Source organism: Triturus cristatus, chromosome 11, assembly GCF_964204655.1.
Source record: "Triturus cristatus chromosome 11, aTriCri1.1, whole genome shotgun sequence".
NCBI classification, from domain to species: Eukaryota; Metazoa; Chordata; class Amphibia; order Caudata; family Salamandridae; genus Triturus; species Triturus cristatus.
The window spans coordinates 48,329,569-48,344,950 of NC_140594.1; the positions used below are offsets into that span (position 1 = coordinate 48,329,569).

The 15,382-nt window shown below is 45.9% G+C and overlaps 1 protein-coding gene across 2 annotated transcripts in view; it reads left to right on the forward strand.

The window, feature by feature from the left end:
* ULK1 (unc-51 like autophagy activating kinase 1) overlaps window positions 1-15,382 on the forward strand; it is a 283,256-nt gene that overhangs the window by 138,948 nt on the left and 128,926 nt on the right. For both annotated transcript variants that reach the window (XM_085635032.1, XM_085635033.1), the window contains exons 6-8: window positions 10,630-10,803; window positions 12,648-12,721; window positions 14,388-14,489. In XM_085635032.1, coding sequence (XP_085491158.1) covers window positions 10,630-10,803; window positions 12,648-12,721; window positions 14,388-14,489 — 350 coding nt within the window. The remainder of the gene's footprint in view (window positions 1-10,629; window positions 10,804-12,647; window positions 12,722-14,387; window positions 14,490-15,382) is intronic.

Below are 15,382 nucleotides of genomic sequence, written 5' to 3' on the forward strand. Positions count from 1 at the left end.
CACGGGGGCACGCTGCATGCACTGTGTGGGCGTGTGATTGGATGTAGGAGGCTGAAGTGCTTATCCACACGGGTAGCACGCTGCATGCACAGTGTGGGCGTGTGGTTGTTTGTATGTAGGGGGCTGAAGTGCTTATCCACACGGGAAGCACGCTGCATGCACTGTGTGGGCATGTGGTTGTATATATGTAGAAAGCCGAAGTGCTTATCCACACGGGTGGCACGCTGCACCGCTCTGTTGTATGTTGGGCGCTGAAGTGCCTATCTACATGGGTAGTGCGCTAAACCATGTGGGGGTGTGGTTGGAGTGTGTTTACCTTGCTTTGCGCTCTAGTGGGACTTGTTTCTACATGGTGTGTGATGACCATCATGTAATGGGACGCAGCACTAGGCAGTGATGTAGAGCAGAAAGCTCAAGAGAGAGACTACACATGTGTTTTGTTCATGGTTTGCTGGCATCCCCGATTAGCTCTACCGGTCGCTTCTCTGTGTTGGTCATTTCTTTTGATGTTCGCAGACCAGTTTCCTGTACTAGCTGTGGCTGGAGGTCGTCGTCCTCACTGAGATGTATGTAGAGTGAAGGAGAACTCAGATAAATTACATTATAGCCCATCTTTATGTGATTGCCGTGATGAGGCTTAAAGTATAGAGACTGGATAAAACGCAGTGTTATTTTTATGATTTTTCCGTCTGGCTTGACAACGCAACTGTTTATGTGAACACTAGAAAAAAGAGCTTTCGGAAGTGCCAGGGAGAGAGGGGCTTAGGCTACGCCCACGTGCCGTGTTATCTTGAGTACTGTGTTTGATTGGGCAAGCGTTGTGTGCTTCCACTGGAAAGGGGCTTTTATTGCATTTTTAGGTCTCGCCTAGCGTTGCTGCGCACATGCGCGGCGAGATTTATTGCAAATGAGGAGTTTGAGAAAAGGGCTTTAAGTCCAGCCCCTCCTTTCCATTGGCTGGCGTCACCGTTTATTCTAAACGGTGGCCTGCCATTGGAAATGATCTGTTGGCGTTGCATCCCTTTCCACTTTTGGTCCGGCCCATCCGGACTGGCTCGCCTTCTTCACTGCTGTCGTGAAGCAGTTTCTTATCGCAAGGAGGCGTGTTGTATATACAAGCCGTAAGATCCAGTTCGGATGGGCCGTCTCAAAAGGAGACCGGGCTCCGCGTGTTTATTTTTGCATCGCGCTTTCACTTTAAAGTGAAAGCGCGATGCAAAAATAAACAGCGGCTACCTGGCGAGCGCTTGTTTGAAGCTGCTGCGGGGGTGGTGTGTCACTGATGGTTGAGAAGCCACTTTAGTACATGTCTCGCACCAGCTTTGACGCATGTACGCTACAACTAGGAATGCACAATGTGGCGCCAGAGACCAGTAATGAGTTTCACGCACACATACAAAACTAACAAGCACCGAGTGAAAAGCTCAGCTGGACCTCCCCGCTTCCAGAGACAAACTTTAGCTTTTCCCTCGTCAGTCGTCACCACTGTGATTTATTTGGGCATTGTGGTACGTCAGGTTTCGGAGCATAGCACCGCTTCTTTTGGCTCTAAACATGAACATTCTTGTAACATTTCTTGAAATTAAAAAGTCTGATTTTGATCACCCTATTTTCTCCCCAGCGTCATGTGTCCTCGTCTAGTTCTGAAGCTTTCCCACACCTCTTTCGACAATAAATGAAGCCAATGTAAGCTCGTCCTTGAACCGGAATCGCCCTTTAATATCATCGCAGGTCCTGTGCCCTTCGGATCCAGCGCCCCTGGCTAAAAGCAGAAGCCCGCCCAGAGCACATTCTGAACGCGGTACACACCAAACCTTCCTCTCTGGCACAGGGACAGATAGGCGGCGGGGACCATGGGCTTGAGAGTGGCATAGCCCCTGTTAGTATTTGGGCGTATGCTTTTTTTTCATACCCACTTCCTTGCAAGTACTTGATTAAATGGAATAAAGAACACCACGCTTGGTAGACTTGCTGCGCTATTAGAAACTGCTGGAAACACAAAATCACACGCACATCTCTTAATTGCCAAACCCCAGAAGCTCCGTTGCCCACGTGTCTGATGGCAAAATATAGTCATTTCCATCAGGCCCTCCGAGCAGCCCGACTCAGGACCCCGGTTGCTCAGCGACCTGCCTTAGCTGGGGAGCTAAAGGGACAATCAAATGTAAGAAAAGAAAATCGATATAAAAGACTACAGAGAGAGAAACCGGCGTACACCGCCGCAGCGACAGTGAGATAAGAGTCGCAGAGAGCCCAAGGCTCGCTGACGGGAGAGAGGACACGAGGTCAAGAAGTGAACGGACGCTCCGCAAACATACAGTGCTAGGGATAACGAGGCAGAAATCGAGCAAAAGAGCAGACCCAAGGAAGAACAAGACACGTGAGCAGGGCAAAAGAAACAGTGAGGAGCAGAGACACACGAAAGAGGCAGCAGGAAGCGGTACCAGAGACAGCAACAGGCACGAGGAGAGCGAAAATAGAGTGCGAGTGGAGAAGAGGCAGCAAGAAGAGACAGACCAGAGGGCAGGGAAAGACGGCAAAAGAGGGTGTAGAAGAGCAGACCCAGTGCAGGGCAGTTACTGCAACCATGAGGATGGCAGCAGACGAGCTACAGTGCAAGAAGATCAAGCTGGACGAAAAGGAAAAGACCGAAGAGGACGGGTACGTTCTTTAATGGCGGCCTCAGAATGCACATGTTGATGCATGTAGGAGCTGGGGGAGCGTTGAGGTCTGGCGGCGTGCTCCACAGACCTTGTAACCACATGTGTGAAATTTCCAGGGACGCGACCAAAATATCTGATGTGAACCGAAACCTGATTTTCAAGTGAGAAATACTGCGTCCTTGGCTGCATTGAGGCTGTCCTGCGTCCTTGGCTGCATTGAGGCTGTCCAGTAGTGGGACTGCTCTTTAGTGCGTGAGAGTCTAAACCAGAGGTCTTAAAACGCTTTTTGTTCTGCCCCCTCCAAAACTTAATGCAAGGATTTTGGGGAGGGCTCAGGGCTGATCATAGGATGTTGGGGATTATGCAGTCATTTCAAGTGTGGTTTTCTATAGCTCACAATCGACAGTAGATGTGAGACTTATAAAAGAGCAAACATGTCAAACAAAAAACAAATGAACCCATAAATCACTACTATGCATAATTGGGGTGCTGTGAGCCCTTGCACTCTTGGGCCTCAATACAACTGCACACGCTGCCCTAAAAATAGCTGTGGCCCTGATAAACAGACTATCTCTGAGTGGTTAATTTGTGAAAAAATAAGTGCCAGGTCTCTCGTCCGGAGACAGCTTGCACCAACCAGGTGCTCTTATTAGCTCCGCTTATAACAGAACCAACTACTAACCATGAAACACTACAAGTGGGGAGAGGATGTGGCATAAGAGACAGATCTGCTGACTTTGGTGCTGGGGAACCAAGTTTGAGTCTCGACGTACGCTTAACATCCTGTGATTCTGGGCAAATCACTTAATCTCCCAGTGCTTACCAAAAATTAATATGTTCTTAACTGGTGCTCATGAAAAGCTCTCAAATACCTTTGGGTAGAGTTTGCACTATAAGCACCGGTGATGACGATTAAGTGCGGTGCTCACTGGCTCAAATTAAGCACTGGCTATCTCTTCTTCTTTCACCCCTTCCCCATCATGCCTGACCATCATTTCAATCTTGACAAAGGCTCTAGGTCCCTCTTTGAAAAAATGAGTTCTGCATATTGCCTCCCTTCCACGTTTTGTAGGAAAGATACCCTATGCCCCTAATGCTAGCAAGGAAAATAAGCCCAAAGCTCCCTTTTTAAAGAAACACATTCATAATTGTGGTGTCCCTCATACCACTGAGCCCCAGTGCCACTGCACCTGTTACACCAATGATCGCCATTGCCTTGCCAAGCAAGCTGTCTCCTTTGTTCTTCAGCATTGGCTCCTATCTTACACAATCCTTCTCCCATCTCTCTGATTCCCAAACCAAGGTATCTCGTCTGCCTCAATTTTCTTCTCCTTTGGACCATTGCTACGAGGCCCTACTATGCACCGTTCCCTAATGCACTCCAGGAAGTAGAGTAAAACTGCTACAATCTGCAGCTGCAGCACCAATGGTGACGAGGCTTCGCAAAGCAGGCTGCTCACCCTGACCACTCCACGGGACCATCACTCTTAGGCCTTCTGCTCAAAGTAGGCTTTCTGCCCCTTCGTGTGACTAAACGCCTGTTCCGTGCTAGCCGGAGTGGCCTGGGCCCTAATGCTACCAAGGAAAATGTGCATTCATGCCGCTTTCCATTGTAAGGCAGCCATTACTAGGGCCCGGCTGCAACTTACTCCCCTGACCAAAGTGCCACAGCACCTGCTGCACTAATGTCTGTAATAGCCAATAAAACAAGCATTGGCATAGCCAATAGGTCTCGCCTTTAGGACCTTATACGTTTTTAGCCATGCAACAGTTGATGTTGTTGCACCAAGGATATTATGGTGCATAACTAAATACTTATAAGGTCCTAAAAGCGAGACCTATTGGCTATGCCAATGCTTGTTTTTATCATGAACAGGGGGTGCACCTTCTAGGTATGCATTATAATACTGTAATAGAGCACTACCCACTCCGAAATAATATATATATATATATTTTTATTGAAAGAGAGGCTGGGGGGGTTAATGTCAAACTGCATTTCTTTCCTGGCGTTTCTTTTTATTCCTGACAGGGGTTAGCTATTAAAAGCTCAGCAACTGAAACGCGGTCACCTAGCGCGAACACAGCTGGGATTGCTGTCTATGTTCTATTTTAGATGTAACTGGAAAAAATAACCGGATAATGGAAAAAATGGACACACATTAACCATCACTACTGAATGCAATAAACTTTGTGACGTGACTAGTGAAAGAGTCTCCATGAAGCTAAAGGCAGTTACATAGTGAAATCCCCGCTCCACTTTGACGTAGGACACCGCCATTAGCCTCGCAGCAACATCGTAACTTATTTAACTGAAACAAGGAGAAGCTACTCAAAAATAAATACTGAAATCTTCACTGAGAGCAACCTTAGCTCTGCAGTCGCGATCTATTTAACACAGTGTTTCTGTGCTTACAAACATCGCGCTCCGCTCATACTCGGGCAAAGCTTAAGTATTTAGATGGCAGTGAGATAAGCAGCCTCCGGGGGATTTAATGACCCGGGGATGAAAGCTACTGTGTACATTATTCACAAAGGCAACGAAAACGTGGAGAACACAGCATCGCTGAACAAGGCATTGTCACGAAGCTGGACTATTACTTATGGAGGATGTGGCGTAATGGCCAGAGCTGCCAACTTTGGAACTGGGGAATCAGGTTAGAATATCTGCGTATGCACAACATTTTGAGATTATGGGCAAAATATTTCATCTCCCCATGCCTACCAAAAATGATTATGTCCTTCTGTAATGTTACTTACTGCTGCTCATGTAAAGCGCCCCAATACCTTCGGGTCGAGATCCCGCTATATAAAACTGCAAAACAGGTGTTTTTTAAACCCATAAATAAATGGCATGTTTATTTACAATGCCAGTAGGTCTAAATATCGCAATTGAGAGACCTATTGCATTGCAAATGCGTATTGATTTTTTTTATAGTCAAATGTTACAGAAGACTGAAGAAATTGGATCGATCACCTGAGCAAATGCAATGCAACTTTGCCTCACATGCAAGTACTGCATGTTTAGTGCAAGTTTTCTCAACATATGACATAAGCATAATGAAAACATAGTAAACTTACTGCACATACACGAAGTTAGGAGCAAAGGTACATGCGACATTTACTGCACAAGTGGCAACAGAGAAACCTTCTACCCCTCGTACACGTCATACCACCAGTCTCCGCATGAACGCACCAGACACTGGTATGAGCAGAGCAAGCTTCCCTCACACACAGAGGAGGTACCTCACAGGCTGCAAAAGTGCACCACCCACTCGGATAGTTACAGCACAGGCAGCATGAGTAAATACTTCCAACACTCAACACCTAAACAGCATCTAAAGTGCAGGCTAGGCAGACCGAGAACAAGTGCCAGTACAGGGATTTAAAACCTAGAGGTGATGAAGCCACAAACTGAGATTGGTTTTGAACCAATTTTTACTATACTCGGCAGAGGTTTTGTCCTGCTCAATATGCAGTGCCAATTCAGTGCATTTCCCAAGTCACCCGCTGCAATCAATTGGGGGCATGGGGTGCAGGGCGTGCAGGGCAATGACACTCACTAACAACTGAAACCACGATTGTATTTTTATTTCTAGAATAAGGTTAGAAAGTGCAGCGTGCTCGTTTCCTTCCCATCTCTGTCGGGAGATAAGCAATAGGGACAATTACGTTCCGCAACTGTGTAATTTCGAAGGCATCTTTGTGAAGTCTGGCTTGGGTCCCAGCGCCAGGCGATTGTTAGGTGCAGCGGACATCAGAAGGAAGGAGGCACAGCATTTACAGCATCCAATCGAATATTCCAGAATACCCACTAAAGTTACTAACTACATGCTGCATTAAATTGAAGTATTTTATATTGCCTGCATTCAATACATTATGAATGTAATATTGCATGCACTGCACACAGTTGGAAATGTTAATTACAGCCATCCACGTAATGTAGTGGTAACATGGCGCCTAAGGTTGTCAGCACACGAGTCGTGTTTTTAAGGTGTCATTTTCTTCCTGCTGTTTGAAGTGCTTCCCAGGCTTCAGCTCATGTGTGTTGTTGAATAGGCTCCCTCTGGGAGTGAGCTTGCTGGTGCGACACCTGCTGTTCTTGCAGCAAATGTATCCTTTGCCAAACCCCCAGGGCTTCAGTCAGCTTCTGCTTAGCTGCTTTTGTGATCTTTGTTTGCAAGGATAAAGTGATGGGGGGCAGGGGCTGCAAAGAGCATGCAACGTCGCAAGACAGACAACGAAAGGCACTTTTTTTTTACAGTTCCTTTACAACAATAATCAGGGTGTAAAGCCGAAAGGTAAAATGCAGAGAGAAGACCTAAAAAAACGTTATTTCGCTGCATCTACATCGCACGAAAAAGTGAAAATGATCGCGCTGGAAGGGAGGCAGATGGCGGCTGCGCGCATGCAAGCTTGCGTGAACGCAAGCGCTAGGCCACCAGGCAGCACTTTGAAAACCCCGATACTGAATGTCTCGCAGAGCTACGCATGCGCTGGCTCAGCGAGACCTAAAAAGTAGCCCCTCTAAATATCGCCCTGTTTCCCAGAGGCATCTCTCAGAAAAAGTGGTCATACCATTCGTAAACAAAAATATGAGCCCCCACATAGCGCCCTCTCTTTTGTGCCATTTCTTTGACACTATCACTGTATCTCCTGCTTTTCTTCTTGGGCCATTACAGTGAGGCCCCAGAGGTACAGAGGATCAGATTTCTATATCTCGAGTACAACCCTACTGGCCTCCTACCGTCGGCACCTTGTCTTGCCTTCTTATAAAAAATAACCTGCCCTGAACATTTAATGCTGACCTTGAGGTGTCTCTGCCGGCGTGGAGAACTCCGATGCTGTGAAACAAAGAGAGAGACTGAGAGCTAACCTACATTTATTAGGTCTCGCCTGGCATTAGCAGCACGCATGCGCTGCTCTCGCCATGCGAGGGCCTTTTATGAATCAATATGGATTCCATGTGCACGCGCAGGGCCGGCTTTAGGGCGGTGCGACCGGTGCCACCGCACCGGGTGCTGGCTTCCTGGGGGCGCCGTGTTTGAAAGTTTATTATGCTTTTGAAGCACCTGCTGCAGCGTTTCTTTCCGCCAGCAATTGCCAGGCCTCACATAAATGTCAAGATAACTCGTGTGATTTATTATCTTCCTGGAGAGAGATCAGCATTTTGTATAGTTGAGGTTTTGACTTAGGTGAAGTTAGTGTTAGGTATATGCCTGCTGCAAAGAACGTGTACCAAGTAGATTACAGAGTGCGTGTGATGTAAACAGATTAGCAGGTTACTGCTTTCAAAAGAGACATCCTTTTTTTACTTGCAATTTATAACTTAAAGTCCTACTATAGAATAGTGAGCGATTAACTTTCATCCTAGAACTGCATACACACTGCAAAGTATACATTATTAGAACATTGATTAATGTTACAAAAAGGGTTAATTTAGCTAGAAATCGATTCTTATTATTAAAGAAAGCTCCCAACTATGCTGTTTCTTTTTCGACTCTGAGTTTGTGCTTCTCCACACCAAGCACTCTTACACTATACTGCCTAGCAGTATGGATGACATGTGACTCCTATACTTTTAGTCCGTTGGCTTATGTAACATTTCCTATACACTGATTTACACACGTATGATTGATTGTCTCTGTGTAATGTGTGTGTGATGCAGTGCTCGGACACCCTACACTGGTATGAGTGGTGCTATATAACTAATTCAATGCATCTGAGAGAGTGTGGTTATGGTGACTTGGTCACTGTTAAAGGGTGCTAGTGAGAGAATCCGTGGTGGAGGTGGTCATTGGGGGGGCACCAACAAACATTGTTGCACAGGGTGCCACCAGCACTAAAGCCGGCCCTGTGCACGCGTACGGACGGACAGGAGATGTGCACGCGTACGGATGGGCAGGTGATGTGCATGCGTACGGGTCACGGCATTTCAGCACAACGCGCGCATGGCACACTTTCGCTATCCCTCCCTCCCCCATTGCGCCCCTCCTTCTTCCATTGTGTGCCACTGCTGGCATTAAAAATGCAATAGGTTGCGCCTTTCATTAAGTTAAATCCATTTGCTTTGCTATACAATACCATTAGCAAAGCAAATAGCTTTAACTTAATCAAAGGCGAGACCTATTGCATTTTCAATGCTTGTTTGTCTTTGTGGGAAAGTGTATGCTCATACAAATGAACTGTTAGTTCTGCTCACAAGCCAATTATGAAGGCCATAAACCTGGTCTGTTTAGTATGAACCTTGTGATAAAGGCTGTAGGCTTGGGATATGGTGAAAAACATATGTTAAAGCCATTACACATTTAGGGGTGAGTTACTATTTCACAGGTTACCTTAGTAGGCAAAGATTTAGGTTTTGGTTACCACCTCTGACAAAGCCTGGGATAGAAGATTTGCACTGTGAAAATCCTTGTTAAATCCTCTTAGGAGAGATAGTATTTTGTTTTTCCAACTGTAATTGTGTATATATTCGTATTCCTATGATTGTATACCTGATGGGTGTCTTGTGGGAAATCTTATGCTCACTGCAGTAGCCACGTGTTGGCTATGATGACAAGCCAATGATAAAAGCCATAAACACGATAGGTTCACTGGAAAATGCCATAAGCCTGATCTGTTTGTTATGAAAAGCGATGGCAAAGGAAGTAGGCCTGGCTTATTCATGGTGAAACGTGTTTGGTAAATCTAATAGCCCTTTAACGATGGATTGTTATAAGACTGCTTTGCAGGATGTAGGGAGGTATTTTATTACATGGTGTTGGTTTTTGTAGTTCTTATTAGGCCTTTTTATAAGGATTTTATATTGACACCTGTAATTTTGTACATATTTGTAATTTTATTGCTGAATATCTGGTGGTTTTCTTGTGTGATAACGTACACTCACAAAGTAGGTCTCAGTCGGTTGTGATGACAATCCGGTGATAATGGTGATTGCCCTGATTGATTCGTTGGGCACCGTTATGTCAGATGTCATAGGTCTGATCTGTTTAATATGAAATTTTACACAAAGGCAGAAGGTTCGATTGTTTTATCATGATAAAGCCAAATCGCCTTTAAGGGTGAATTCCTTTTGCACCATGTTAAAGCCTGCATGCATGTATTTTTTTCCATGTAGTCTCACAGATTACATTAGCAGGAACGAGTTTAGTGTTAAATAACTTCTATGACAAATTCTAGGTGTAGAAAATTTGCACTTTTATCATTTTTGCGAGAATCTCTTTGAAGGGCCTGACAAGCCACGATGAAAGTTTAAAACAAAACAGCCACCAGTTGCATTGTTGAATTTTATTTGTTATTGCTAGCAAACTTTCCTTTTTCTACTTCTATTCTTTAAATTTATTTTGCGTATGGTGCTGAGTTTGGGGTTATGTTTTATTGTGGTTATGTAAGTGGAGAAATGCAAGAATGAGTTTGTGGCAGACTTAATGACTTCATGGATGTGTGACTGCATGTATGATAACTCACTGAGTGTCCTAACGCCATCAATAAAGAGGCAGTTTCATTTATAAGCCAGGGGTATTGGAATTGCGTGTGCTTATTTGTCATTGTAGGATGTTGGTGCTCAGGGTATGTGACTATTTGGGACCTGCACGCTTGACTCTTTTAGAGTCGTCCAGTGACGAGCAGTATGTGACAGATCTCTTGCTAAAAAGCTCCCTCATTCCAGCCCCACTGGACAAGACAGCCCCAGTATCACTGCAGGAACATGTACCAGAGATGCACTTCCAATGCTGGCACCTCAGACCTACAGCAGTAGAGGCTTCTCAAAGAGTGGCAGGGTAATTGGGTTTCCACACCTAGTCACAGCTAGTACTCAGACTTTGCGCCCCTTAATGTGATGGGTTGTGGGGGCTCCCGGCCTCACTTTACATGGGTTGCTGAGTGCATCTAACAACTCTAGAGCCAGAGGTTGCTTATTAGCTTTGGTCAGAAGTGCTCACGTTGACACGTTTCCATCCTACAGCTATGAGGACTCTCAGCGAAGACACCATCAGGCTCTTCCTTCAGCAGATCGCCGGCGCCATGCGAATCCTGCACAGCAAAGGTATCATTCACAGAGACCTGAAGCCTCAGAACATCCTGCTCTCCTACACCGGGGGCCGCAAGTCCAACCCGAACAATATCCGCATCAAGATAGGTGAGCCACCTTCCCAGCTGTCGGCCGTTTTAAGAAGGTATTGACTAGTGCACACCATGGAAGCTCTGTGTAGGGATCTTACACACATGAATTGAGCTTTGTTAATACGCACCCTCCTTATCTTTTAGAATGACCCTCCATGATTTGAGATGTTTTGAGTCTAACTACTCTCAATCTATCGGCTCAAAGTACACGGGAGCCAGGGAAGCCTTGTTGTGCCAATATTTTTAATGGTAAACCTTGTGTACACAAGGAAAAGTTGAATAGCTTGATCTACCAATAATGCTTTTAACCGTATACGGAGATTAAGCAGGTGATTGACAGGGTCAATCACCAATAAGGATATTGGCATCACCACTCTAAGGTAACGGAGAGAGACAATAACTTCAGAGTGTCCGAGACCATGTGGAGGATTGGCCAGTAGTTTCCATGTGTTTGAGATCATGTGGAGATTGGACAGTAGCCTCCATGTGTTTGAGATCATATGGAGGATTGGCCAATCGACTCCGAGTGTCCGAGATCATATGGAAGATTGGCCAATAGCCTCCCAGCGTCAGAGAGCACATGGAGGATTGGCCAATACTCTCCATGTATTTGAGAACATATGGAGGGTTGGCCAATAGCTTCCAAGTGTCAGAGATCATATGGAGGATTGGACAATACCTCCATGTATTTGAGATCATATGGAGGATTGGCCAATAGCTTCCGAGTGTCAGAGATCATATGGAGGATTGGCCAATAGCCTCAGAGTGTAAGAGATAATATGGAAGATTGCCCAATACCCTCCATTTATTTGAGATCATATGGAGGATTGGCCAGCAGCCTCCGAGTGTTGAAGATCCTATGGAGATTTGGCCAGTAGCCTCCAGTTGTCGAAAATCATATGGAGGATTGACCAATAATCCCCATGTATTTTAGATTATATGGAAGATTGACCAATAGCCTCCGGGTGACAGATCATATGGAGGATTGGCCAATACCATCCATGTATTTGAGATCATATGGAGGATTGACCAATAGCCTCTGAGTGTAAGAGATCATATGGAAGATTGGCTAATACCCTTCATGTATTTGAGATCATATGGAGGATTGGCCACTAGTCTCAGAGTGTTGAAGATCCTATGGACGTTTGGCCAGTACTCCCCATGTGTTTGAGATCATATGGACGTTTGGCCAGTACTCCCCATGTGTTTGAGATCATATGGAGGATTGGCCAGTACTCTCCATGTGTTTGAGATCATATGGAGGATTGGCCAGTAGCCTCCATGTGTTTGAGATCATGTGGAGGATTGGCCAGTAGCCTCCATGTGTTTGAGATCATGTGGAGGATTGGCCAATGCTCACCATGTATTTTAGATCATATGGAAGATTTGCCACCAGCCTTCAAGTGTCGAAGATCATATGGAGGATTGTCCAATACTCCCAATGTATTTGAGACAATGTGGAGGATCCGCCAATGCCCCCATGTATTTGAGATGATGTGGAGGATTGGCCAATACCCCCCATGTATTTGAGGTCATATGGAGGATTGGCCAATAACCCCCCATGTGTTTGAGATCATATGGAGGATTGGCCAGTTGCCTTCGAGTGTCGAAGATCATATGATGGATCGGCCAGGGATTAAGGTGTGTCCAACGTCGGATTAATGAACAGGCCCGACCTATCCTAGAGACTGGCCCTTCTCAGACAGGGAGTCAATGATTGAGATTGTACAGGGGAAGGCTGCTCCATAGCCTTTGTGGCCACTCCATGTGTGCTAACTGGGATTTTATGAAGATTTAACTCTACGTAGTACATGGAGGTTTATGCATACATTTATTATTGTGCTGTTTCCTCTATTTCAGCGGACTTCGGATTTGCCCGATACCTACAGAGCAATATGATGGCAGCAACTTTGTGTGGTTCGCCCATGTACATGGTAAGTGGAGACTATCGCCTACCTCCCTCCTCCGCGAGACGGTCTGAAGGCACAGAGCGATGGTATTAGCCATACACAATAAACAATAAACCCTGCACTTGTGATTCCTTAACTTGAGATAACATACACACAGCACCCTCTGGCTCTCCCACTACTATGGCACACTCACGTTCCTGTGAAAGAGAGGACAGGATTTCACAACTCTAACAGAGAAATGAGTCATCGAAGAGGGAACGCGGTGTGCTTGTCTCGATACGAGATAATGGCCTTTACCCCGCAGGTGGAGAGCCAGCCACCATCCCACACTCTCTGTTTGTTATCCCCGGGTCATTAGTTAAGCAAACTTTTCCTGGAAGCTGCTGGGCTTTGGTTTCCAGCTGGAGCTGAACTGACTGGAGCTCGGAGTTGTTTTCTTTTCTTTTTTGTGAGTTGTCCGGTATCAAGTACCCTCCTTTAATCAACCTCCGATAGAACTTCAGCGCTCAGGGTTTCAGAGACTGCGTCCTTCATGTTATGACCGAGACCGTGGCTCGGTTCCAACCACTTCATTCCATTTTCTGTCCACTGCTGTGGCGTTAAGGTGTTAGTAGTGGCTAGTGTTGCAGGTCTTAGATGATCGGAGCCTTTCACCCCCATGCCAGTTTGCCACCATTGAGGGTGAGGATAAGTGATCTTCCCTGAGGTGCTTCAAAGGAGCATTTGCATTTCCTAAAGAGATGCAGGCCTCCGGCGTTGTAAGGCAGGGCGAAGCGTATGGTAGAGCGAAGCGTTGTAAGGCAGGAGGAAGCATTGTAAGGTAGAGCAAAGCGCTATAAGGCATGGCGAAGGTTTGTAAGGCAGGGCGAAGCATTGTAAGGCAGTGCGAAGCGTTGTAAGGCAGGTAGAAGCATTGTTAGGTAGAGCAAAGCGCTGTAAGGCATGGCGAAGGTTTGTAAGGCAGGGCGAAGCATTGTAAGGCAGTGCGAAGCGTTGTAAGGCAGGGAGAAGCATTCATGGGTAGAGCTGAACATGCTTGGTTTCATGTAGGCTTTGCTTTTATAATAACTGATATTAATGCTGTGGTCCTGTGATTGTCTGACCCAGCAGACATGCATAGTCCATGCTAGCCATTCCACACTGTCAGAGGAGATCATCTCTCTACTTTCTCCGCGGTTAATACTTGCCTCAACCAGAACTTCAGTATTGGGTCACTGAGAGAGATCAGACTTAGTGTTAGCTTCTTATATAAAGGTGAACTGAGGCCAGCTGCAGAGCAAGGATTAGAAGCATCCTGTACTCGAGGGCAGGCCAGGGCAGCGCCATGCTGGTTCAGAGCCTGGAATCTGTGTGCCTGCTCAGCACTGAGAAAAAGCTGCTGAGGAGTCCTCATTCAAGATGGAAACCATTGCATAAGGGGCAGAGGGCTGCTCTGAAAGCTGTGTGTAGAGATCATCAGGAGGGAAACCGCCCATGAAGCTTTGCTTTCCATGTGCCATTGTAAGCATTATGCATTCAGTGAATGGTGCCTGTTAAATCGATCACTTTTCACCTTTGTTCCATATAGTGATATTACCCTATCGCTGAAGGCCTGCCCTCTGCTCAGTGCCTGTCCTTTTGCTGCAATGGCTTTATTCAGAGGTCTTCGCTTAGCTCAGTTTAATGTGTATTTGATGTTTCTTCATTGCAGGCTCCTGAGGTGATCATGTCTCAACATTATGATGCCAAGGCCGACCTGTGGAGCATAGGTACCATCATTTACCAGTGTCTCACTGGCAAGGCTCCCTTCCAGGTGAGTGCGATGAGCTGGGCGCTGCACCACTCCTCCTTCAGCTACTGTCACTTCCTGTCTCATAATGCTATGGCAATAGCTTTCTGTGGCCATGTACTTTATTTAATTGTTTTATATTGCAGCATTTATATAATGCTTAGTACCCTTATGTGTGGCCCTAAAGTGGTTACCTACTTGTGTAGAAAGCTATGCCATGTAGAGTATGTGGTAGGAAGGATGTTGCCTTTATTTTCATCACATGCGGGAAGTGTTTCCATGTTGTGTGTGATAACCACCGAGTTGCAGTTATCGCGTTATGGGACTCAGCGCTTAGTAGTTTGGTGGATAATGAAATGTGAGAGACAGGCACGCAGTTTGATGGTTTTCAGTACTCTGGCAGCTTTGAACAGCTATGCAGGTCCCTTTATAATATTTCTTATGATTACAGTCTCCTTGGCTGGTTCCTGCACTGGGTGTCCAGTCTGAGTTTTGGTGCATAGCTCTGGTCCAAGGTGTTCATAATTCGCTCTCTGAGAACAGATGTTTCATGGGCGTGGGAAAAAGCTGATGGATTAGAATGTTATCATTAACGTGGAGTATGTTAAAGTGAAGCTGAAGGAAGGCATAATGATGCAAAGTTTTTTTACATACAAGTTAGACTTTCTTTGCTTACCTTGACTAAGGGCAGCCGTGTGCTGGCTCTTCTAAGAAGGCACCTCCTTCATCATATCCATTGACGTCAGTCCCTGAAGATCGTATGCACATCCATACCTGCAGCCAGGCGTTTATAGGCCTTCTGTGTGATGTTGGAATGTTGAGTGTCTAGATTGCAGTGCTTAATTTGAGCTCTTGACTGGACTGCTGAATTTTCGGGGCACCATGTTTACGCAAGCTCTGGAGGATGCTGAGGCATT